This window comes from Rhineura floridana, chromosome 1 (genome assembly GCF_030035675.1).
Source record: "Rhineura floridana isolate rRhiFlo1 chromosome 1, rRhiFlo1.hap2, whole genome shotgun sequence".
Taxonomy (NCBI): domain Eukaryota; kingdom Metazoa; phylum Chordata; class Lepidosauria; order Squamata; family Rhineuridae; genus Rhineura; species Rhineura floridana.
This window is the reverse complement of record NC_084480.1, coordinates 89626689-89653346: the sequence shown is the minus strand read 5'-3', so window position 1 is coordinate 89653346 and position 26658 is coordinate 89626689. Positions and strand designations below refer to the sequence as shown.

The following is a 26658-nucleotide window of genomic DNA, read 5'->3' as shown; positions in this document are numbered from 1 at the left end:
ATAAACACATAAGCAAGGGAATACTACTTTGTCCCAATTGTACAAAATACATCTCAAATTATTTTGAGATGGGGAAAGAGTATGTTCAAACTTTTGAACTTAAGGATATTAAAGCATTCGTGATATATATCGATACATATCAGCTCTGTTTAGCAACATTGCATTGGGCCAGGAAAGGAACGATTTACGTTGCAATACTACCGTGAGAGTTTATCTCACTGAACTCAAAAGGGCTTCACTTCAGAGCAGACATGCAGAGGATCGGACCATGCATAGTCACAATTTCCACTGAAAAAGGATGCAAATAATCTAATAGTGGTAATGATATTGTTTGCTCTACTAGAAGCCTGAATCACAGAATCATAGAATAGTAGAGTTGGAAGGGGCCTACAAGGCCATCAAGTCCACCCCCCTGCTCAATGCAGAAATCCAAATCAAAGCATTCCCGCAGTATTCAAGATGAGGCCTAACCAGTGCTGAATAGAGGGTAACTAGTACTTCACACGATTTGGAAAGTATACTTCCGTTAATGCAGCCTAATATAGCATTTGCCTTTTTTGCAGCCACATCACACTTTGGGCTCATATTCAGCTTGTGATCAACGTCTGGAATAGAACTCCTTCTTTCTTTTGGGAAGGAGACAGCATACAACAGAGCTCAACGCAAACAGAGCCCTAACCGAGAAGTCTACAAACAACTGAAACTTTCAGCCAGCTACCATACCATCTACCCGAGGAGGAAGGGGACGCGCATGCCTCGCGGCATGACTTGCTCATGGCTCCTTCCGATTGGCGAAACCAGAAAGAGAGCGAGGAGAAATGGGAGAAGAGGAAGGAATCAAATCGCAGCAGCCTGTGTCACGTGACAGCGCGCGCCCCGATTAGTCCGCGCCACCTTCCAATCAGAGTTCAGCCGATGGATTCAAATTGAGTCGGGGCAGTGGGCTGGCTATAGGCAAGTCACTTAGCACTGTTGCTGAGGCGAAGGAGGAGGGAGGAGCGGGCGCCTTCGGTGGGATCAGAGGGAGCTGTGGTTGCCGCCATTCACCACCACCATCTTCGTAATGGCCCACAAGCAGATCTACTACTCAGACAAATACTTCGACGAGAACTACGAGTACCGGTGCGGTCGGTCGTGGGAGTCTTCCTCCTACGTGGGGTGGGGGGGAGGTTGGAGATGGGGCTGGCTCTCTCGCTCATTTTCCTGGTGTCTCCCGTCGTCTTATTTCCTTTTTCTCTTCCCCCCTTCACGCCCATCAGCCCTCTTTTGCTCGAGTACCTCAGAATATAGTGGGCTTCCTCTTCCGTCTCCTGTGTTTTCTCCTTTCCGCCCGCCGGCTAAGCGCGGGTGGAAGCGAACCGCATCGCTCGCGCCGCCCGCTATAAAACGGGCTTAAAACAAAGGACAGAGCAGGGCGAGGCCAGAGAAGGGCTGCTTGTGAAGCCGGGAAGCTCTGGGCGCAAACAAGCAACACGGTGTCGACCTTCTTCTCCTACCCCCTTCGCGTCCTCCGTTCCTAAACCGTAGTTCCCTGAAGATCCCCTAGAAAGAGCTGGAGGCCTACGGAAGACAAATGTCTGTTGCTTCGTAACTTCGTACCGTTTGTGTGTTAAATCCCGCTCATTCTCCAAGGAGCTGAAAAGAGCGCTCCCCTCTCTCCACCCCGCCCCGCGCTCCATTTTATCTTATCCAGAACCTTGCTGAGAAGCAGCCCTGGCCTAGCATGTGCCCCCGGTAAGGTTTATGAGTAGAGATTTGGGCCTGGGTCTACCGGTCTGAGGCCAACTGTTTACGCTCGACTACAATGACAGTTTTAATGTGCTTTTCATACATGTCTTTGGGCTCTCCTTTTGAAGTGCTAACGTTGTGAGAGTTAGTCTTGATAGTGACCAGGCTTACAAAATAACCTCATAAAAGTTGCAGCCTGTCTACAGCTCGACTATTGTCCAGTTGTGTGAGAACCAAGTTTTAGTTGCGCTTTCATGCATGGAGGCTATTTGCCATAAGCAAATGGCAGTTTGCAAGCCTGATAATCCCGAGTTCTCTTGCCATAGAGAAAGCTGTTAAGTTTCTCTAAAAGTATCAAAAAACTAAAGTTAATAATAGTGCACTGACAAACATCCAAACATTGATATTGTTAACATCATACTTTCAGTTAAGGTATTATGAACAAAAATCGTAGGCAGAAGGCTAGCCTGAAGCCTAAAATGTTCAAGCACTTTGGAAGTGCTGTGGAGTCCGGTAGAAAGCTTTTTTCATTCTTAACAAATTGTACAGAACTATTTGTGGTTATATAAATATGACTTGGACTGCAATCTAACACACACTTGGGAACAAGTCCGACTGAACTGAGCTGACTTCTGAGTAGACATGTATTGGATTGCAACCTTAATGTGGTTTCTTTCCTCTTCTAGGCATGTAATGTTACCAAGAGAGCTCTCAAAGCAAGTACCAAAAACTCATCTAATGACTGAAGAAGAATGGAGAAGACTTGGTGTTCAGCAAAGCCTTGGCTGGGTCCACTATATGATTCATGAACCAGGTAAAAGGGAGTCCATGTACCTAAACAAGCTATTCTGAAAATCTTTTCACTAGAGCTTTTATGTCTTTGATGTGGAAGTGGGACAAAGTAAGTAGCAAGGACTAGGTGAATTTGGTGCTGTTTGTTCCAACTTACGGAAAGTGTTTACTGGAAATTCTACCTAAAAGTTATAGTATACGCCTAGGGACAGATATAGTATATGTCTAGGGACAGATGTATAAACTTCCATTTTTTTCTTTTCACAGAACCACACATCCTCCTTTTCAGAAGACCACTTCCAAAAAGCCAGCAAAAATGAACAGGCTCTCAGTTTCTGGAACTTTATGTATAAATGTAAATATGTTGGTAGTATTCAGTGAATACTTGAGAAAACTATACACACAAGTCATTACCTGTGCATGAGCTGTATTATACACAGCAACAGAGCTCAGTAAAATGCAAACAAAGTAGGCTGCTATGGTCGTGAATTCTCACTTAACTGTTAACAAGTGCCTATTTGATTTTGTCAGTTTTGTTCAATAAAGTTTACAACGTATATGTAATGTGTTTATTATAAAAATCTTCAAAGATCTAGGCCTTTTTATTCTTAGTAATGAAGCTTCTTACAATTGTTGGAACAATTCAACCTGTGGCTTTTCAGCTGCTGAAACAGATTTGATGAAATAAACCTATTTTTAATGTTAGATCTCTGTATTTCATAACTTAAACTTACTACTGTCCACATGGGGAAACTTATAAAAGCCAATTTTTGATTCAGTTTTGTTGTTGTACAGAAAAGTCTGTTACACCAAAACAATTGTCCAGTACAGCAGTACTACTGTCATCACTTATCTAGAGCTTTGTTTGCTGTAAACAGCTTCACAAAGAAACAAAACAGATCATACAAAGCAGGGTTAATGGATCAGATAAGCACTAATAAGAGTGATCAATGGCCCTCTTTCCAGGCCTCTACAGGTCTGTTCATCATGACAAAGATTTCCTCTACTTATAAGCTGGGTGGTTCTCACCTCTCCCCAACAGCAGCTGGTCATGGCTGCATTTCATCAGTGCCTCCCTTGTCTTCTAGCCAGAGCTAGTTGGGCTAATGGCTTACATGTTAAGTACCAGCTGGCGAAGAGCAATGGCTGGTGGTAGGAAGGAAGAAATAGCTGTGTGGAGGACAGTTAGGAGGGGATAGCAATATGTTCTAGCTTGTCCTTGGGTAGACACTTTCCCATGTCAAACCACTGACAAGCAGATTACATGCCCAATTCCCTCCCCCAGAGGTTGGAGCTACAAGGGGATGGTCATACATAATCTAAACGGACTTTCCTCCCATATTTAGTATGGTGACAGAGGTGGAACTACTCTTGCAAACATTTTGGGTGCTTTCCTGGGCTGGTCAGAATTCATGTATTGAATATGGCTCGAGCTACGAGGTAAAGGTAAATGTATTGAATATTAAACACAGGTTGCTTAATTCAGCAGCATTGATTTGCATAATGGAACTTCCGTTCTGTCTGAATGGACAGGAAAGTCATTTTTCTTTTGAAATGATTCTAAATAGCAAGAACTATTTGTAGATCTAATTTAATTGCGGCTGGTAAGCTTGGATTTATTTTCATGGGCACAGAATGGATGCTAATACAGGAATGTTCTAAGGTGACTGCCAAAACATGATAGTAGATGCCCCCCCATTCCGTGACCTGTGTAACATGGAAATTTAGCAGACTTAAAATTCTTGTTTTGCTAGTCATTGGAAGCAAGTATTGTACAGGAGTTTTAATGTTTATCTTCACAACCATAAGAGATACAACATTATTCTTTTTAAAACATGAAAGCAGAGATTTCTCATGAAGTTTGCACCAACACCACATTCTACAAGGTTTTTGCTCCCAGAATCACCATATATACAGCTATTCTCATAGCATTCGATAACCACTAGATTAAATATGGTAGTAATAGAATTACATTTTGAGGAAAACTAAATTGTATTTTTGTTTTTTATTTTATTGAACAAAATTTATATACTGCTTGATTGTAATTAAAAATGGTTTACAAATAAAATCAAGACGACAGTTAAAACCAGTATTTAAAAACATTCAGAAACTTAAGATCATCAACAAACTAAAAACACACGTAACTTCCACAAAACTGGATAGGCTTGTCTAAAAAAAATATTTTAAGCAGACACTAGAAAGAGTAAAGTGAAGGTCCCTGCATGATGTCAGTAAGCAGGCAGTTCCAAAGTCTAGGTAGCAATGTAGGTTTTTAAGTAAACAACAGATCAAATGATTGACCTATTGCAGCTGTTCCAAAATGGCAGTGTTACATAATGCAACCTCATGGTTGCGTAGAAGTATGTTTTTTCCAAAGTGCAAGCTTTTTTCCCTGTACAGATGCAGTAGAAAGTAAGTCCCCTTAAATTCAATCAATGGGACTTACTCCTAGGTAAGTGGGGTTAGGACTGTAGCTTTAGACTTTTACTTGTAGCAATACAGGAGTAGGAATTGGGCAGCTATATCCACAAAAAGTCTATTCCCAAGTTTTGGCACAAACAAAACTCAATATTCACTTGAGAAATAAGAGATGTTGCACTGTAAAATATGTGAACTCCTGTTTGCCTGTGTACTTATGCAGTAGTCCTAACAGGCTTTTATAAATTGTTAGCCTACATGTTGGACTTTTTTCTCAGTATGCATTTTCTCTTCAATAAGGGCTTTTGTGAGTGAGCTATTTTAGAAGGGATAGTTTCATTTGTTTAAAACTAGTCTAATAATTAGATGACTTAATGGTACTGCCATTGTTTTATATTGCATTTATTTTGTTGTAAGACCTTTGGGTGGGGTATGCCCCCAAATGCAAATGTAAATTATTTTATAAATAAGTTTACATATTTTGTAACTTCTCTGGGCAAAACAATCCTTTAGCTACTATTAAAACTTGCAAAAATGTTTACTATTAGTAATGCAGTACATGATAATTTGTTTGTTGCTAGTAACTGAAGCTGCAAATTTTCTATTGTGGGCACTGCATGGGGGGTGGTTAAAATTGGTTTTACACATTTTTCATAGTACATAATGCTAGACTAACAACCGGAAAAGTGGTGTCTGTGCGGTAGATGTGTGTTCATAGTAATGGTTATATGGGGAGGGAACCAATTAGTGATTGTCCGTTAGACAATTGATTAAATTACAAGACAAAGATATTACCAAATATCAAAAATAGACCAAAAAAAGTCTGAAGTCTAGATGTATTGTTTTCTTATACCAGCCGTCGGCTGGGTCATCAACAAAGAGGTTGATAACATCCGAAAGATGAGAGGCTGGACGTGAACTCTTCAAGAACTTTGTAAACAAATGCCGTTTGGCCTGAAGCCTTTTACTTTTGCCTCTGCTGTCATGACGACGGTCACATGAGCGGAATGCGGCTGTTGATTGGTTGCGACCACTTGAGAACCGCGGGTCGCTCCCTCACGGCTTTTGTGCGCGCCGGCTGGGCTGGTGGTTGAGGGGCTGGGTGGAAGTCGTTGTTGGTGGGGCGTTGACGTTTTGTCGCCCCTCTCCCCGCCATGTCTTCTGAGCGGGAAGCGGGCAGTGAGGTAAGATGGGAAGCGGCGGCGAGGCTGGGTCTGTGGAAAAATAATCAAAAAAAGACCAGCTCTTTAAGCCTCCCCGCCCGATGTTTGTTATGTAACCGGCAGCGAACAACCCAGAGAGATCCCGAAAGGGAGAAATCAAAGGAACTCTAGTGTGATTGCTCCATTGTAGCCCTTCCTATTTAAGGTATGTAAGTGGCACCCGTCCTAAGAGGAGTCCTGCACCAAAGATGGGGATATTCGTCTTGATTTCCCAGCTTCCCCGAAAGAAGGTGCCTGTTTATTTCTACAGAAGGAAAAAGAGAGACAACAACACTAAAGAATCAGAAAAGCACGTTTGAGGCCTTTCTCACTCCCCCCCCCTCTTATTTCTGCTTGGTACACCCCATTCTTAATAGAGATGCTATTTTTTTTCCAGGAAATGTTTTTAATGGCAGTGTGATAGGGAAAGCTCAACATGTTGAATGTTTGCCAAATAAGCAAATGCAAGTTTCATCTCTTGAATTGTTGCCTGTTCACAGACAGGACCTCTGCCTTAAGGGAAAAAAATGACAACAAGCTAGTTTAGGATAGAACAGGAGTCATTTGTGTGCTGGTCATCAGTGCATCTTTTCCCTGATGATTCCATAGCATAAACAAACATTGTTAGACCAAGTGGATATAAACTTAAACAACTTGGTCAAGACTTTGTCAGTAATAAGGCTCTGGTTTGGAAACCAGCTTTTGTTTTCTTTGGGGGTCAGCAGTTGCCTTTTTCTTGGAATAAAATTCCAGAAGTGTGACGGTATTGGATGCACCTTCAATGCAGACATGTGTTATAAACCCCCAAAGGGGCTAAAGACACTATGGAACAGAAAAATGATAGCAGGAGAAAGGATCTCTCCCCCCCCCCATGGCTCTTCAAGCTTAAAAAAGAGTTGTCAAGATACTGTTACTTTTTGCATGTAATGTGTAATTTGGTCCACATTCTAGCTGGTTTCTCATGGCATGGTATGTGTTTTTAGAAGTAATTACCCACTTTGATAGGATTTTGATATGAAATGTCATGCCAAATTAAGCCTGCTAGCCTCTAGGATGCCACATTATTTTTATTTTACTCAGGGTGAATGTTCCCCATGGGGTAGAGGGGAAAGGGAAGTAGCAAAACCTTGTTCTTCATGTAGAATTTGATGGGTTGTGCATGCACTCCAGTATAATTAGTGTGTGGTATTTCTACTTTATGACCATGGTGTGTGGTTTGCAAAATAGTTTTAAAGATTTTCCTTTTTTGAATACAGTTAATCCAAGTTTTGCATTCAGACTGAAAGGGAAATGTCCTGGTTTTTTACACATTTGAGTTTATAGAGACAAGAATAAACAATTGTTTTTAAATCCATGGGAATGGTTTAGTCCTGACAAACTTAGTTCCACTGATGTTGAATGGGGCCTTTGCATTTATCAGGCCTCTCTCTGTACATACTGGGGAAGACTTGTAGTAGAGCCTTGCATGCAGAAAACCCCTGATTCAGTCCCTGGCATCTCCAGGTGGGGAAATATTTCTGCCTGAAACTCAGGGCAGCCACTGCAAGACGGTGTAGGCAATACTGAGTTAGATGGACCAACATTTGGTAGGTGGAAATCTGTAACTGTGGAAGTGGTTGGACTTCAACTCCCATTAGCCCCAGCCAGCATAGCTAGTGTTAAGCGATGATGTCCGATGAAGGCCAACAGCATTGGGAGGCCTCTGGCCCCCTCCTTTCCTTATGGGGTCATATCACAGACCTGAACTTACAAGATCTGAACAGGGTGGTTCATGACAGATACTATTGGAGGTCACTGATTCATAGGGTTGCCATAAGTTATAATCAACTTGAAGGCACATAACAACAACAACAACAACAACAACAGACTGCATGCATGAGTGATGAGTGGACAATGTACTATTTAAAATAAATACAGCAGCATGTATGCAATGCAGCACTAAATAACTAATTCTGTTAGTGCAATGATTTATGCTTATGCAGTGGAACTTTCCCTCCTCTCCTCCCCCTTGCATGTCCCCTAAATGTATTCTTGGGGTTTTTGTGGAGGGGGCATGCTTTGGGGAGAGGAGAGTGGAAGAAAGTTCTATTCCACAAGTGTAAATTCTTATGCTAATGGAATGAGTGCATTGGATACTACCCTAAATAAATGAACACTAAAAGCTTTCAAAATGCAGTTTGTGGTATAGAAATAAACCACTTTATACTGTACCAAGTTAATTGCTGAGGAAGTTGAAAAAAGCATATGATTACTGTACAGTCCTGAGTTATTAGGACTGGCTACAGGAATGACAATGGCATCAAGGGAAGCCTACTTCTATATTTTGTTCCAGAAGAATAGCCACGATGATCTAGCATAGCAGCAAAAAATCAAAAGGGTGGATCTGCTTTGTCATAGTCACAAAATCCTTCAAGCTTTTTTTGAAGATTCCAACATGTATTATGTCTGTAAAATCACAACATTCAACTCTGATGTAATAGTAGTGCAGTGGGTAAGCAAATGTAATGATTGTGCCATAAGAATAATTTTTGTGCAACCTTATGTTCAGTATATGTGTCTGCTCTTACATAGTCAGGATACGTTTGCCAGAATTCATATCAATCATCGTTTTTCAAATGAATTAACTACAGAAATAATATGTGTCTGTCGGACTGCCTTCAAGTCGATCCCAACTTATGGCTACCCTATAAATAGGGTGTTCATGGTAAGCGGTATTCAGAGGGGGTTTACCATTGCCTCCCTCTGAGGTTAGTCCTCCCCAGCTGACTAGGGCCTGCTCAGCTTGCCACAACTGCACAAGCCAGCCCTTTTCTTGTCTGCAACTGCCAGATGGGGGGCAACTGGGCTCCTTGGGACTATGCAACTTGCCCACGGCTGCACAGGTGGCAGGGCACGTAACCCCTGAGCCACTCACTGTGGGGGTGATCTTCAGCTGGCCCTTGACGCCCAGGAGACACGAGTGGGGATTTGAACTCACAGATTCTGGGCTCCCAGCCAGGCTCTCCTCCCCACTGTATTAATATTGTGGATCAAACCTTTAGTTTCCAGTTGTCCCTCTATTTCAAGTTCATACACAACCAGCAGAGGGTGTTCAATAAACAGGCATTTGACTGTCAACTGAATGATTTGTTTTCTCTTGATTTCTCTTAGGGCCAGTGCCAATGTAATGCTAGTTGTTCATTAATTAGAGTTAAGGTGTTGAAAAACAGACTCTCTTCCTTCTTTCTTGTACTTCTTTCTACTTCCCTTTACCCAACTTTAGTGTTGTCTGACTGAGTGAACCCTAGCCTTAAAACCAAGGAGCCAAACCTTGATAAAGGGGTATGTGTGAGAGAAATTTCTGCACGAGGGAGGAGAGGTTGGGAGGGGGCAGGGAAGGAGTGCATAAGCCTGAAGCGTGTTCCTATTCTGATCATACTGCCATTCTGTCCATATTGCCTATAGTGTGATTTCCACAGCTGTTAATTATCAACAGATTTGTTTCTTCTTATAAATGCAAAGTTGGGATTATAGTGCATGAACTGAAGGCAAACACTCTTAGAAGTTTTCACTATAAAGTTGGATATTGATGAAATGTCTGTTTTAAACCAGCAATTTGCTTAAGCACTAAAATTCTTGGTGCAATTTTGAGTGTTCTGTTACGGATTTAATTTCTTCAGACTTGTTTTCATTGAGCATAAGAACAAGGCACCAGCTTTTTCCTTTTTGTGACAGTTTTGTTCACATGGATGGGGCTTTTCACTTATTTTGGTTAATCTCAAAGTGCATGTAGCCAAAACCCCTTTTGTTTCTCAGGGCATCAAGTTATCAGCAGAGGTCAAACCGTTTGTCCCCAAATATGCGGCAGTAACAGTGGCATGGTCAGAACCCTCAGAAGCATGTGTCTTTCCTAGATACTATGCTACATGCTACCCATATGTTCAGGAGCCACCAGTGGATAAGTATGTACCCTTCTACATCTCATTTCTTGGGGAACGGTCAACTACCAAAGTCTTTAATTTAGATTCCTTAGCTGTTTGGCAAGTTAAATCTATTTGGTGATAAATTGGCAATCTTTTTCAATGTTTTAAGGCCACACAGTTGAACCTACCTCTCACAAGACATTTCAAAGATGATGGTGGCTTTTGGCTTTTAGTCTCTAAACATTTGCTGTATCATTTGTGGAATTACTGCAAGTGGTATTTTGCTCTCAAAGCCACCTCTTTGCTGCAGTGTGGGAAGTTGGTACCTGCATGGTTTTAGACTGTCCTTACTGTTTTGATTTGGGGGAGGAGTGTTTATATTTTGGGTTGGGTTTTTGTTGTTGTTCTGGCACCCTTACCTTTTTTCTGTAATCTAAATTAACAATTATGAAAGTTTCATATATTCAAATACCTACAACTGAACAGCATGTGGGACTTTTGCCTTGGAAGAAAGCTGAATCTTATTTCTAATGATTACCGAGAACGCATAGAACAAATTACATCAATTGTACGTTTGTAAAGCACTGATAAAGAAAAACAGTGTTTTGGGTTGTAATAATCCCATGCTGTTTGGTGAGGAGTAGAATCATGTCACCTCCTAACTGGTACTATTGGTCTGTGTGGTAAAAGCCCCAGCCCACCACAGCTTCTAAGGCTTGTATACCTAGTAGATGCTTTTCTATGACATTTATCGAAAACTAAAAGGCCTGGAATGGAGTGTGTTCTTTGCAACATGGTGCTCGAAATTGTATGTGATAAGATGAAGCTTGGATAGTGAGGATCTCATTGACTTCCATTGGAAGTAATGGAGCTTTCAGAGATTCCTAATGGATTTTTGTTTATCTTTGCAGAAAACAAACCTATAGATTACCAAAGGCAGTATTGTGCTCTATTTAAAGTTACTCAGTTTGAAAGGGGAACAGTCCCCCCACCTTCTTGGACATATTTTTGAAGGGCACTGGAGTCTTCTTGGGAGAGGGGGAATCTGCAAAGATCGTGTCCCCTCTTCTTCTGGCACAACAGCACTAAGGACAGTAATTAGATATCAAATATCATTGTACATACATATTTTAATTATATCTCTTCCCTTTCTCAGCTTGTGGAAGAAATTCCATTCCCCAAATTTAATGCCTCTCTGATTTGAACAAATCAGCCTAACACTCCATATTTTGAACACTGTCATCTTATGCTTATTTCCCAAAGGATGCTTGGGCTGCAATCCAAATGCCAGGCTGGCTGTGGTAGGGCTTGATGGAACTGGTGCCAACCAGAGTGGAAGATGGGGGGCAGTGAAGAGGCCTGGATTGGACCTGTTGCTGTCGTGGTGATAGTAGGGCTGGCTCCAAATCCAGCCCCACCCTCTCCTCACCTCCCAAAATGCCCCATTTTGTGGATTTCTACTGACTACCACCAGCTTTCGTCCACCATTTGGGCAGGCCCTCATTGGTGGGACTCCCTGTCTGGGGGAGGTCAGCAGCGCTGGGCAGAGGGGGACATCCACCCCACCAAAACTCCTTCTATGGCAGATCAAGGGTTTGGATTGCTGTGTTAGTAAAATAAAAGTGAGGGATTTGTTAGGCTGTATATAGCTTAAATGGAATTTGTCTTATAAATAAATTCTATTATAGTTTAGACTTCGTAAGTTGTTAACATTTGAACTAACACACATGTTCTCACACTCAGTAAAAACAGGCTCAAGCATTTTCATTATTTTTTCTTGTAAAAATGTTGTTTTTAGACTGTCCAACTAATTTTTTTTATTTAATTTAGACAACAGGTGTATAGTCAAGATGTGCCCTGGGATACCACCACCTCTCTTTCCCAGTATCCATCTCAGAATCTTACAGGATATAGTTCACTTGGGGAATACACTAGTTCTCCTCATTCACTTGATGCCGCACCAAATGTATGTGCAGTTACCAACTTTCAGCACGAGAACAACAGCACTAAGTTCTACAGCTCTTCGAAACAGGACAAAGACTCTGCCAAGCAGACTTTTCTTCTCAGAAAAGAGGCTTCAAATCCTCCCAGGGTAAGTGCTGATAATATAGTAGATAAGTTCATTCTTACTGAATCAAGCATTGGTAACTGGATTGCAGAAATAGCAGACTTATCTAAGGCTCCACTGGGAGTACTTTTTTTTCATCATTTCTCACACTCGCACTGTCCTGATGTGGTATTTCAGCTCTCATTGGTTCCTGCTAGAGGTGTAAAATTTCTGGAAATTTTGAAGCTTTTTCTGTTTGTTTGTTTCAGAAAAAAATGAAATTTGGGGGGAAATTGAAAAATATGCAGTACCATATATTCCGGCATATAAGACGACTGGGCGTATAAGACGACCCCCAACTTTTCCAGTTAAAATATAGAGTTTGGGATATACTCGCCATATAAGACTACCCCTCTTCCAACGCACACCAAATAAAAAATTAAAAAACATCAGATTTGATTTCAATATGGTACCGGTAATTTTAATTCAAATGCTTATGACATGCAGGTACTTAGCAGGAAAACTGTCACTTACAAACATAAGGCTGTTTGTCATCAAACATGTAAACATAAAACAGTGCAAGTGGATTAAACTTTTCCTAATTCACTCTAAAGCTGAAAGGAAGGATAAGACAATAAACCCATGGGAGCTGCCATGCTGTTTGTTTTCTAAGCTGACAACCAAACAGTTTCCCTTTAAAAGCCTTCAAAATCCTCCTGTTCGTCATCTGATATTATAAGTACATCAATGACATCTTGTGATACATTTGTAAGGCAGTCATCGTATGGATCGAATTCTGTATCAGATGGTGTGGTCTCAGCTTCGGCTTCATCTTCATCTTCCCACAAGTAATCGTCCTCCATACCATCTAATGAATTTTAAAAATAATCATTGGTCTCAGTTTGGCGCCATCAGCTATGCATCCTAGTACCACTGTAAAACTGGACTTCTCATGTCCTGTTTTAATTAAAATTGTTTTTTCACTTTTTTGATGGACAGTTTTATTTCCAACCATATCAAAATTCATTGGAGTTTCATCCATATTTCCAATACTACTTAACGCATAGCCATGTTTAGTGCACTGTTGTATTACGTATCGATGGAAACTATTTACTTTGCTATCAAGATCTGCAGGTAATTTTTGGGCAACTTTCGTCTTTTGCCTCAGTACCAAATTATGCCTTCCCATGAATCTAGTACACCAGGACACAGTGGCCTTAAATCTGTTGCTGTGATCTGGGTTAGATTTGGCCCACTGAAGTGCAAACAAACGTATTTTATTTTGTGTCACTACATAACCGTTTTGGCGATGCTCATTCACCATGTCTGCTACATGTTTTTTGAGTTCTGGCCAATGTGGGGTGCCTCTTCTTAATGCACACTTACCCCTTGGCATACTCTTTAATGCTTTTTCATTTGCTTTCCAGTCCCAAACCATCTTTTCTGTTACTCCATATTGTCTTGCAGCAGCACAGTTATTATGTTCCATGGCAAAGTTTACAACTTTAAGTTTGAAACTGGCTTCATATTTCTTTCTTCTTGCTGGTGGAGCCATGGTGGGGTTTTGACTGTTGGACATTTGTATACTGTACTGTATGTACTGGTGCTATACTATATGAACAGGTACAGATACTGGTCTTAGAACAGGCGCAGTACACGGCACACGACTGGGGCAGAATGCACTGGCTGATGTACACTGTCACGATGGGGCAGAATGTACACTTGGCGTAAAAGGTAATATTGCACAGGATTGCACAGTATCAAAAGCTTTGGAGGATATATAGCCAAATAGCTTTCTATGTAGTCAATAGTCTGACACACTATCAGTTGACCTGGTGTACAGTCAGTGAAGTATCACCAGTGTTGCAGCAAAAAGAGTCTTTATACTGGTGCAGATAAGCGCAGTAACTCAATAGTTGCCAGGGTCAGTCGCAGAGATTGGGTTAGTGAAGTACTTCCTATCTGCAGCACATACACAGGGAGCTGATTACACACAGGGAGCTTGACAAAAAGCTGGGTCCCGCTAACCCCAGCCTGTGAGAGAGAAAAACCCTCCCCTTTGCAATGCTAATGGGCTCTCAGAGAGAACGGGAAAAAACGGCCATTAAAATGGCGCCCGTAGAAAAAGCGGGAAAATCGAACAAGAATGACGTTTATTTTGCCCAGCAACAACTGTTAAAAAACGTAATGAGCAATGGCGGGCAGAAAAGAATGGCATCTGAAATTTTAACTGTAAAATTAGAGAGAGCCGCCACGGTAGAATACGGCTGCGGAACTGAACAACTTAATCGCGGCTGGTGGAAATATGCTAGAAAAAACTCCGTAAAGGAGGCAGTACAGCCTGTAAACTCCCGTAGCCGAAGAAAAATCGACCAACAGGCAAAGCGCAGCCGCGGGCTGAGAGGACTGTCTAGGGCAGAAACAAAGCGCCGCAGATGAGAAGCAAGGCAGCCCAAGCAAGAGGAGCCACCAAAAGGGGAAGTCAAAGAGCCACAGACACAGGCTCCAGACGGGGAACTAAAGCGCCGCCCGTAAAAATCAAAGACGAAGGGAGCCGCAGCCTCAGGCTCCCGATCGTCAGGGCACAAAGGGAAAAAACGGCAAAAAAGGGCTGGAGAAAATCAAAGACGAAAGAAGCCGCAACCGCAGGCTCCCAATCGTCAGGGCACAAAGGGAGGATCGGTAGAGAAAAAGGGTCGGAGGCTGCAGCCGCAGCTCCTGGCCAAGCCGCGTCCGCCGCTGAGGCGAGAGACCGCAGCTGCGGTCTCTGTTGCTGGGGATAAAACACACACACCCAGCAAGGAGGAGAAATTAACAAGGAAATTGACACACAAGCAAAAAGAACGCGGCACCCCAAGCCAGCAGCGACCACACACACCCGCACTCCTCTCCACTCCAGCAAACGATGTCATCAGCGGCACAAGTAAGGTGGGGTAATAAGTGGTAGATGGTAGACGACACCCGGCGTATAAGACGACCCCCGACTTTGGAGATGATTTTCCGGGGTTAAAAAGTCGTCTTATACGCCGGAATATACGGTACTTTTTTTAGCATCCTTTAGAGATTGAAAGTCACTTCTTATTTTAAGAACATAAAATGTATGACTTGATTTTCTATTAAATTATCATGTTGGGTATATTAAAAGTACTGTTTGGTCAGACAATAATTACAAATTATATTTTTATTTTTTTTTACCAATGGAGCTACATTTGAGTGATTACTTTCAGTTTCTGCTTCTTATTCTTCATATTTGTCATATTTTATCATTCATTGGCTTTGAAAAAATTGAAGATTTGCCTGAATAGAAACAAGCCTCTATACCTTTTTACATATCATAGCCCAATTTTTTTGGGGGGGGGGAAGGCTTTGGAGAAAAAAACTTATTTTCCAAATGGTTGCTTTTTTCTGGTCCTTCGCATCTCTAATCAGTGCCAGCCCATATGGATACTAGTGTGTGTGTGTGAGACCAACACAGTAACCATAGGATAAACATAGTAGCTAGTATTATAAACCTGGAAGAGATTGTATGCTAATAGAATTGTGTGAAACATTCATAACCAAAATTTGTTTGCACCATGAGCAGCTCTGCGAATTCTAGTGAAACAATCTGCTTGGGCACATATTAAATCTTATCCAAGGCAGAGAGCAGCCTGGCTACCTCGCATTAGTCTAGCAAGGACCCTTTTGTACAAATAAAGACCCTGTTAAGGGAGTAGGCCTGAGTTTTCCCTTTGCTACTGATCTTTGTCAACATTTGGGAAATGAAAACTTTATAAAAAGTTCAGTGGCTGAAACAAGAATTGGCTGTTGTAATCAATCAACATTCCTATTGTGAGTACTGGGGAAAACAGCAGTTTGTGACCGGATGATAGCTAAGAGAAGCCCTTAGCAACAGTTTCACAGACATTTAATGCATCTCTAGTAACAGTTTTAATACTATTATTTGTATCTGGACTTTGAAAGGTGCAAAAAAAAATTGCACAGATGAGAAGTATTCCTTTTGCATTAGCTCTTGAACAGCATATATCACTATCTGCTGTTACTTTAACACCTAGTTATTTGCTGAAATTCTGTTCTGATATAATTTGTAATATAGATATGATTAAACAGTAAACAATGTAAAAGCTGAAAAGAATTTTGAAAAGTGTCATGTTCTTTGTTTTTTTTGTGTGCAGAGGAGACCAAAAGATCATGAATCCAAATGGGAGAGTAAGAGACCTGATGGGGGTGGATTTTCTAGCAGATCAACAGAGAGTTCATCTTGTGCAGCTCTGCATGCCAGAAATCCTATTAAATCAGGTACATTACAATAATAACTGCAGTGTTTTGCAGGTTTGTATGAGCAGATGTTCTGCAGATGCAAAAAAAAGCTAACGTTTTTGCCAACCAGCAGATCTTCCTAGGAGAAGATCTTCCTAGGCAAGAGAAACATCTCTCAGAAAGCCAAAATTAATGCTTAAAATTGTAGTCTTTGAGATGGCATAATGCTGAAAAGAATTGTGCTGAGTCAAAGTGCAACCTTTCTGCTAGTTTTGTAGCTCCCTCCTGTGTATCTTTTTTTCCTGTTTGTTTTCATTTATCAACACTTATTGATCTGCATGTGTAGTTAAGATGTCGTTAACTTAACTTTTTTACTGTTGTGCCATATTATTAGCTACTCTATCTTCCCATTGAGAGGCAGAACAGGATACAAGTATGAAAGAGTGAATAAATAAATCTTTCTGCAAAAACCCTTCAAAGTTATGTGCAGTAATTACTAAAAGCAGTAAAATGTTTACATATCATGCAGAGAAAAATTACTTTGGATGTAAACTCTTTTTTTTATTAGACAGGCCAATTAAAGCATTGAATGGGAAGTTCAAGCAAATTCCAAATACTGAGTGTCTTCCAGAACCTGCCTTTGAAATTGTCCTCTCAGATTTCCCAAAATTGCAAAGCCTGGGAAGTAGCGATCTGCTGGAACTACAAAAACGTACATGGGAGCCGTTGGGTTCAGCTGAAGGAGATAAACTGCCTCTGAAACCTCCAGGAAAATCTGCCATTCCAGCTCTAGTAACCAAAGAGGTTAGCTGTTTGATAGCCTTTAGATGTTGAATTATAATATGTTGTTATGAAGCTATTTCCCTGACTGGTGTAGTGATCACTATGTATAAAAACTGTGGAAAATGTGTAAAAGTAGTTTGTTTTTTTCTTTTCAGTAGTGTCATATCTTGTTTCTTGTTGGAATAGCTTTAGAATTGAATTCTTTTCCTGTCAACCAGACAGTCAAGGCTGTTTGTCCTAATACCTTTTTAAAAAATTCTCCTTTTCTTAAAATGGTTATCCTGTATCATCGTGCAGATCATTTTTTTCCTGTAGCAACAGATAACCCTCTGAAAAGTTAACAAGAACATTCTTGTTTGTGTGACTTATACTTTATACCCAACAGAATATAAATCAACAGGAAATCATTTTGGGCTACAGGGAGAGGTAGGGAAGGTTATAGGGAATAAAGTGACTTCATTTTATTTTTTGAATCTTTAGACTTCATGCCTGTTGCTATAATAATATGGGCTGTAGCTCAGTGGTAGAGCATCTGCCTTGCACACAGAAGGTCCCAGGGCAATCCCTGGTATCTACAGGTAGGGCTGGGAGTGACTCCCTGTCTCATACCCTGGAGAGCCGCTGCCAGTCAGTGTAGACAGTGCTGAGCTAGATTGCTCAGTTCAAGGCAGTTTCCTGCATTCCTGACTTATTTTGGTGAAGGGCCATAGTTCAATGATAGAGCATCTGCTTTGCATGCAGAAGGTCCCAGGTTCAATCCCCAGCATCTCCAGGTAGGGCTGGGAGAGACTCCCGGTCTGAAACCCTGGAGAGCTGCTGCCAGTCAGTGTAGACATGAGCTACATGGACCAATGGTTTGACTATAAGGCAGCTTCCTATGTTCCTAATATGCTGTAAGGGGTCACTCACATGGTACTATTCTCCTTGCATTAATTTTTGTAGTTCCTTATGGTGAGATAAATGCATCTTTGAATGAATCCAATGTAGTTTATATATCCTCTGCCAGCAGCGACTTGGCAAGAATGATTTTTAACATATGCCAAGTGTATGTTGTTTGGGAAGTCCAGGGCATATTGATCAAGCACAAATTTTAGAATGTAGAACCGCGAGATGATGGCCATGTGAACCAGCTCCTAGTAAATCAAACTTCAGTAACTCATGGATAAAGCCAGGCTGCATCTTTTTCTCAATACAATTTTGATTGATTTGGTTAAGTATAATGGCCAGTAAGCAAAACAAATAACCCCCTTCTCCCCTCCACTGTTTTATTTGTGTGTATTTTTAAGATGAGGGATGTCACGATTTCAAAGATGAGATTAAACATTGGTAAATTACTTTAAGAAAACCAAGGTTTTTGCACCTCCATTGGAAAATAGCTTTTTATATCTTACTTTCACTGACTCTTATAACAAACAAAGAATTCAAACTTGAGCTCTGTTGTGGAAAATTTAAAGCAAGACTTGATCTTTTGGCTGTTCCATGGCCATGACTAATTGCCAGTCAGCTTGCTGTGCTCCTCCCCTTCCTCTCTTTTTTTGTACTAAAGACTGCAATATTCACTATAGGGAGAAGTTTCTCAGAAAAAACATTTCCCAGCAAGACCATTAAGTTCTTCATCTGATCCCGGAGGTAAGTACTATGCAGGGTAGTAGATCTTGAGTAACAGTTGATCCTACACCCTGCTCATTTAAGGTCTAAAATCCTCACTTCATCTAAGCAGGAAGGATGGTGAAAAAATATTATTCTGATTGAGGAATATTCCTTTTGGGGTTAGAGAGTGACTAATCCATTTTGAAGTAATTGTATAACAATGCCCTTAGTTTCTGAGATCTCCATTTTTCATCTCTCGTACAAATCTTTAACCCAAATATAATTTTTTGATTTCAGCCCTTATCAAAATATGAAGGCCAATATTATATAATTCAAACAGCAACATTTGGAGGATCAGATTTATCTCTTTGGATGAGCAGAATATTGCTGTTTATGACATATCTCTCAAAATTGCACCTTTTTGTAATGAAGAATGAACGCTGTGAATATTTGGCCTGGTCCCACTAAAGATGGTTGACATTGTTCAGCATGTTTGAATAATTTGTTCTGTCAAACATCAGTTCCTCAGGTATCTTTGGGTTTCTTCACTGAGACACCAATGTCTTGGGCCACTGTGCTGTCGCAAACTCCTAAGAGAGTTGTTTCAACTCCAGCTACAGTTCTTGCCAGTAATCATTCTAGCAGTAAAGGAAAAGATATCTTTCCTGAAGCTCTTAAGGTAGGAATATTATTTTACAAACCCACAGTTTTACTGTTATCTGTTGGAATAGCAGCTATCTGACATTTCATGCTCAACTCCCTAATGATTTTTTTAAAAATATAATTGGATGGGAAAAGGAGGGGGCATCATATGGGACAGAAAGAAGCAACATCAATTCTTCACTTTTTCTTTTGTTAACCTTTAATTCAGTTTTGCACCCTTCTTGTACATTTGGACCCCACTGTTTCTCTTGAGTATCTCGGTCAATTCTTTGAGGCTAAAGTTTCCGATAACCATGTTTCTCTTTTTCCTCGTTCCTCTGTGCCAGGTGAGGGCTATCTTTGGTCCTCTGTATCTTGCTGAACTACAACTCCCATCTTCCCTGGCCATTGGCCATACTTGCTAGGGCTGATGGCAGTTGGAGTTCAGCAACATCTGGAGGAACAAAGGCTCCCCTCACGTACTCTATGCTTAATCACATGCCTGGTTATTTCCAGTTGACTTCTACTTATTGTGCTCCTGTCTGTGTTCATGATTTTGCTCTGTGTTTTTCTACTTCTGTCCTAGATTGTCCTCCATTCTTTTAATTGCAATATTTTGTTTCCACTATCCTTCCTTTTTTATTCCATATTTTAAATCCCTTGCATTCCTTTGGCATTTATTCTTCTAATTATGTCTGCCATTGTTTTTCCCATCTTGAAAAAAAAATTCTTCTGACTTTCTTTCTCTAACTTGTCCTTTTTTGTGTTTCCTTTCACTCTGAATATTCTTAAACATGTCGTTCAGTGCCTCAGTTTATTTTCTGCTTAGATAATTTTTAATCTTGTCTTCATTCTTGTCCCTACACTTAACCTACTCTTATTTCTATTATTAATTATCTCTTGCTTGTTAAGGCATGTTGTTAGTTTTCTGTTCTTTTTAGTTTGTCTTCAGCTTTGATATAATTTTGTTCTTTTATTAATCTCAACAATTTTAACTGAGTTATTATGTGCTGTATATATGGGGTGTATACAGTTCTTTTATGACATATTTTTATGAATGCTATCAGTGCTCATTTTATTTTGTATGTTAGTTTGTAAATCTCATATTCATTCATGCCATAAAGGCCATTGGCTATATGCTGCTAGAGAGTCTGTTGGAGCCGCTTCTGGGGGGCACAGGGGGAATCAGTGAAAATCTGTTTCCTCTAGTGGAGCATTTTGTGGGTTGAGTTCTGCCCACTGGTAGTCTGAAGTCAACCCATTTTCTTCTGAGGATTGAGTTCATTGCCTTGGACAGTTCTTTTTTTCCCCTTGTAAGCCTCTTTCCACATGATACAGTGAGCACTCTGTTGCTTGTAGAACATCACCCTAAGATGCATCTTTACTCAAGTTGTAAAACAGAGACCTGAGGGAGGAGAACAAGGATTTTGTGGACAGATATAGGAGTTTAAGAGCTATTTTCATATCCTATAATTCTAGAACAAAGGCTTATGAGAAAAAGACACGCAATTTGTATTCTGCCAGTAGGAAGATCAGTGTAGAGCTTTAGTTTAGTGTCTAAACGTTAGCTCATATATTGCTATGCAAGCTTGAACGTAACTTTTTAAAATCCTATATTAAGAAATTGTTCTACTCATTTTGCTGTAGTCAGGAACAAGAGAGAATGCTAGTGACAATGAACTTGAAGAAATGGTAGACAAGAAGAAGAAACAGAAGAAGAAGAAAAAGGAAATCAAACCAAGCAGTGAAGTGAAGAAGGTTCAAGAACCTCCAAGAATTGAGGTACAAGAGTTGGTTTTTCCAGTGACATCAAAGCTTTGTGTGTGGGCCATTTAGGAAATGGTATGTCAACTTGAAGCCCTAGAAATTTAGGAGAATCTATAATAGGTGACCAGAAAGGGACTTCCCTTTTATGTATTACATTGGCAAATCATTTTTAAATTTTACTAGAAGGTCTTAACAAGTCCAACCTGGCTACAGAGCATGTAACAATCCATGTGGCACAATACATTTCAAGTACACATTGGGGGAAAAAACAGCCTGGAACTGAGGATTAATAATGAGAGCTTCTCACTCATGTCATTTACATAGGAATAGCCAACATGATGCCCTTCAGATGATGTTGGACTATAATTCCCATCAACCTTTATCATTGACCGTGATGGCTGTGGTGATGAGAATTATAGTCCAGCAACGTATGGAGGATAACACATTTGCTATCCTTGCAGTAGTAGATCCTACTTAAGAGTTGGAAGTTGCATTATTTCTGTCTTTTCTACTGTTTGATTGTAAGCGTCAGAGGGCAAGGATCTGTCCTCATCTTTTTGATTATTGTCTGCAGTGCTGTGTATAGTGATGCCGTTGTATAAGTTATAGAAATTCATAATTGTTATCTGAGTGCCATGATGTAAGGCACATTCCTAAGTCTGATACCCTTGAATGATATATCTAAGCATATACCAGTTGCTTTTTTTGTGTATATCTTCTTTGGATCAGTGCAGTCCCCATCAGATTCATTTTTCAGTCTGAATGGGTGAAGCCAGATTTTATATTATTTCAAAAAAGTAACTTCCTCTCAGGCTCTTATGCACAAAATAGTTAGCTTAGCAAAATTCTGGAACATTTCATGTAATACCTTACTATTGAAATGATTTTTTGGGTGCAAGGCCCAGCCAGAAATTAGCACTTTTTCAGTCCATTGGTTTGAATAGGATAGATTGTGCACTTATTAATTGTCCCATTGAAATAATGGGACTTGAAAGTGATTAACATTGTTTGGATCATGCCCATTGCTAAATAAAACCAAAATTATTTGTATAATTAATAATACAGCATTTATATTCTGCTTTATAATGTTCAAAGCACTTCACATAACATAAATTGTCCTATATTGTATTTTATTCTGGCATGACTGCACTGGCTACCAATTAGTTTCCGAGCTCAATTCAAAATGATGGTTTTGACCTATAAAATCTTATGAATGCCTCAGGATTCCAGTACCTCCAGGAACACCTTTCCCCACACGAATTGTCATCTGAGGCCCTTCATGTGCCCCCTCCAGGGAAATCCAGAAGGTGGCAACATGAGAGCAGGCCTTTTCAGTGGTGGCTTCTGCTTGTGGAATACTCTCCCCATCTTTATTTGTTTATAGACACCAGGCAAAGACATTCCTCTATACCCTGGCTTTTGGCCCTTTATTTGAAGAGGTTCAGGCATTTGTGGCCACTTCTAGTTGGGCGGGATCTGTAAGACCTGTATTTTATCTGTATAGATGCATTTTTAGGCTTTTACTAGTTGTGTTTGTTTTAATTAGTTTTAATTTAGGTCACTGTGAGGAAAGCGACTAATGTTAGTAGTAGTAGTAGTAGTAGTAGAAGTAGTACTATTATTATTAGTAGTAGTAATAGTAGTTAATAATAATAATAAGATGATGATGTAATCTGTACCAAGAGAGAGCCAGTGTGGTGTAGTGGTTAAGGTGTTGGACTCTGACCTGGGAGACGAGGGTTCGAATCCCCACACAGCCGTGAAGCTTACTGGGTGACCTTGGGCCAGTCACTGCCTCTCAGCCTCATAGGAGGGCATTGGTAAAACCGCATCTGAATACCGCTTACCATGAAAACCCTATTCGTAGGGTTGCCATAAGTCAAAATCTACTTGAAGACCGTCCAATCTGTACCATAATCTTTATAAGGGATAAAGATATTAACAGATTAAAGGTATTAACAGATGCGGGAGGCTACAGTCAGGTAGTGAGTACATGGCAGAAGCGAAGTTCAAAGTTGGGAGTTCCTGATTCTGAGAGCTTGGAGACTTAGCCTGTAATCCTAACCCCACTTACCTGGGAGCAAGCCCCACTGAAATTAATAGTACCTGCTTCTGAGTAGACATGGTTAGGATTCTGCTGATGGCTACTATACAACACCAGCTCCCAAATTAGGAAGGATCTTTCTAAGTGCCACAAATAATTCAAAACAAATATGTGGATTTTAAGCAGTTACTTTTTATCAGTGAGAAGGGAAAAGCATGTAAATGTTTGGTTTACTTTTTTTTAAAAAAGGTCTAGAATGAGCAGGCTGCACAGAAATCCTAGGACCTTAAATAATTCCATGATGATGTAGTGGGGAATACCACTTCTAGGATAAATGTGTGTATACAGTGCCTTGCAAAAGTAATCGGACCCCTGACCAATGCTCTCATATTACTGAATTACAAATGACATTGTAATTTCGTTCTGCATGATATTTTATGTTGAAACACTGAAACTCAGAATCAGTTATTGTAAGGTGACATTGGTTTTATGTTGAGAAATGTTTGCAAGAAACATAAAAAACTGAAACATGTTGCTTGCATAAGTATTCAACCCCTGTGCTGTGGAAGCTCCCAGTTTACACAGATGAAAGAAATTGCCCTATTGAGGACACAATGACTTTACCATTGGCCTCCACCTGTGAACCATTAAAGTTGCTGTCACGTTGTCAGGATAAAACCCCCACTGTTGAAGGATCATTGGTCAGGCTGTGGATCTAAAGCAAAATGAAGACCAGAGAGCATTCTGCGGAAGTGAGAGATAATGTAATACAAATGCATAGATTAGGAAAAGGGTACAGACTAATATTAAAGTGTCTGGATATCCCAGTGAGCCCAGTTGGATCAATAATCAGGAAGTGGAAGCTGCATCACACTACTCCGGCACTGCCAAGAAAAGGCTGTCCCTCAAAACTCAGTGCTTGAACAAGGAGACTTGTGAGAGAAGCCACAGAGAGGCCAGCAATCACTTTGAAGGAGCTACAGAGCTCAGTGGCTGGGAGTGGAGTAATGGCACACCAGTCAACCATATCAAGAGCTCTGCATAATGCTGGCCTGTATGGGAGGGTGGCAAGAAAGAAACTGTTACTCAAAAAGTACCATCTGAAAGCATGTCTGGAGTTTGCCGGAAAGCATGAGAGTGCCCCAGTTGCGATGTGGGAAAAGGTTTTGTAATCAGATGAGACCAAGAGAGCTTTTTGCCAAAACTCAAAGCACTATGTGTGGCACACCATCCTTACAGTGCAGTATGGTGGTGGCAGCATCATGCTGTGGGGATGCTTCTCATCAGCGGGGACTGGGCATCTTGTTAAAATCGAAGGAAGAATGGATGGCGCAAAATGCAAGGAAATCCTGCAAGAGAAGCTGCTTTAGTCCTCTAAAAAACTGAGGCTTGGGAGGAAATTCCCTTTCAGCAGGACAGTGATCCCAAGCACAAGGCCAAAGCAACATTGGAGTGGCTAAGGAAGAAAAAAGTGAATGTCCTTCAGTGACCCAGTCAAAGTCCTGATCTCAATCCCATTGAGAATCTGTGGCACTCTTTGAAATTGTGGTCCACAAGCGACTTCCAACCAACCTGAATGACCTGGAGCGAATCTGCCAAGAAGAATGGGCCAAAATCTCTCTGACACTGTGTGCAAAGCTGGTACATACCTACCCCAAAATACTTAAAGCTGTTATTGCAGCGAAAGGTGGCTCTACCAAGTATTAAGGGGGGGGGTTGAATACTTCTGAAAGCAACATGTTTCAATTTTTTATGTTACAAACATTACAGTGTACCATTTGTAATTCAGTAATATGACAGCATTGGTCAGGGGTCTGATTACTTTTGCAAGGCACTGTATATTCAGTATTGGTTAATACAGTCTAAGCTAAAATTTTGTTTTCATTTCCTTAGGATGTTGAAGAATTTCCAAACTTAGCAGCTGCTGCTGACAAAAAATACAAGCCTGCTCAAAAGCTATGTTGTGCGACACCTATTATCAGGGAACAGGCTGAAGTAAGGCATCTTCTTTTTTTGTCTTGGTCTTTTATTCAACCCTTTTTTATTATTTGTTTTATCTTGTTGTCAATACTTGTTCTTCAGTCATTTCAGATCCCAGCAACTTTATCAAATTTTAAATTAAGGCGTGGCAAAAAGAATGCTGATGATGTCACCTGCAAGTAAAAGAGTTTCAAAAGTATAAAAGAAAAAGAGGTTCCACATTTTAACATTACATTTCTTTTGAATTTTGTATTTGATGCCACAGCTATGCTAGAATGCACAGAACTGAACTACTAAGCCTTTACTTGCTGGATATTCCTTTTTACTGTAGAACCTGACTACTCTTGAACAGGTTGGTCTCCATGGCAAAATACTCCAAAATCAGGACCATTTTCTGAAGTTACAGTGATCTCAAACATTCAGAAAGTTGTCCGTCTTTTTGAAGAACTTCTTCTTGTTTTGTAGCTTGGGCAATATTCAGCAATACCCTGGCAGTAAGTCACCTCCAGTACAGCAACACATTATTTTTATTAACATTTTTGAAATATAACATATACTTCACCACCGAGAAGAACACATATTCTGGAAACCCATATTCTTTGGTAGAAACCTCAGGCTTCCTCACAAGTTTTCTCAAGTAAGAGATAGAATGTTCCCTTTAAACATACGCTGTTCGCTTTAAGTGGCTCAGGAGTTAACAAATGCCTAGGAGTGAATGAATACTGTGTTGTGGGTATATTAGAGGAGTTTAGATACTGTCACTTAGATCCAAAAAGGCCTTTGTGAACAGAAGACACTTCATGCAGGCAAGGGAGAACTGCCAATAAAGGCCCCTTCTCCACCCGCCCCCAGTGACGCATTGTTCAGGAGAATCCCTTGACCCTTTGGAGTTGCTATTTTGTGTACACAAGGAGTTGAAGCAGGAAAGGGTATGAGGAATTGCATACATTGATTCTGCTTTCAGTGTTTTGGATCCAAGTTAAGTTAGGAGTTGACTAGTGTGGTAGCTAATGAATGCTGACTTAAGTAATAGAATCTTGTCATCTTGCAATATGAATTTTGTTAGCTCACAAGAACATAGAGTTATTCATTATTTTAGATCTGTATGTGACTTTGGATGATGATGATGATTTATGGAATTTATATCCTACCCTTCTAAAGGTGCCCAGGGTGGCAAATATAAACAAAACAATTTAACAAGAAAAGGAAAAGCATACTAAAAACAGTTAAAAATATTCCAAAAAACAATGGCAATTAAAAACGTTCTAAAATACAGTTAAAAACATTCTTTCATCAGTGATCTTTGGGTTGCCAGGAACAATCACCTTCAGCCATCAAATGCTTGGGTGAACAGGAATGTTTTCAAATTCATCCTGAAATCAGTAGTGATGGAGACAGAAATAATCTCGCTGCGAGGGCATTCTACAAACAGTGAGCCACTACTGAAAAGGCCCTGCCATAGGTCAGTGCCAACTGGACAGCCCCTGATAGCAGCATCACCAC

The 26658-nt window shown here is 40.5% G+C and overlaps 2 protein-coding genes across 6 annotated transcripts in view; both read left to right on the top strand.

The window, feature by feature from the left end:
* Positions 1 to 931: 931 nt before the first annotated feature.
* On the top strand, positions 932 to 3225 carry CKS2 (CDC28 protein kinase regulatory subunit 2). Its single transcript, XM_061626106.1, has 3 exons — positions 932 to 1122; positions 2415 to 2542; positions 2788 to 3225. Exons 1-3 carry the CDS (start codon positions 1064 to 1066, stop codon positions 2838 to 2840), a joined length of 240 nt encoding a protein of 79 aa, XP_061482090.1. The 5' UTR covers positions 932 to 1063; the 3' UTR covers positions 2841 to 3225.
* Positions 3226 to 3303: 78 nt separating this feature from the next.
* SECISBP2 (SECIS binding protein 2) overlaps positions 3304 to 26658 on the top strand; it is a 41882-nt gene continuing 18527 nt past the window's right edge. Inside the window, exons 1-9 of one of the 5 annotated variants that reach the window (XM_061625939.1) lie at positions 3304 to 3960; positions 9936 to 10081; positions 11873 to 12134; positions 16265 to 16388; positions 16918 to 17153; positions 18698 to 18761; positions 19244 to 19401; positions 21012 to 21146; positions 25069 to 25170. In XM_061625939.1, the coding sequence (XP_061481923.1) occupies positions 3868 to 3960; positions 9936 to 10081; positions 11873 to 12134; positions 16265 to 16388; positions 16918 to 17153; positions 18698 to 18761; positions 19244 to 19401; positions 21012 to 21146; positions 25069 to 25170 (1320 nt within the window). In that variant the 5' untranslated portion in view covers positions 3304 to 3867. Of the gene's footprint in view, positions 3967 to 4650; positions 4973 to 5991; positions 6123 to 9935; positions 10082 to 11872; positions 12135 to 16264; positions 16389 to 16917; positions 17154 to 18697; positions 18762 to 19243; positions 19402 to 21011; positions 21147 to 25068; positions 25171 to 26658 lie in introns of those variants that run through there. The other 4 variants (XM_061625929.1, XM_061625948.1, XM_061625958.1 and 1 more) reach the window with 4 other exon arrangements.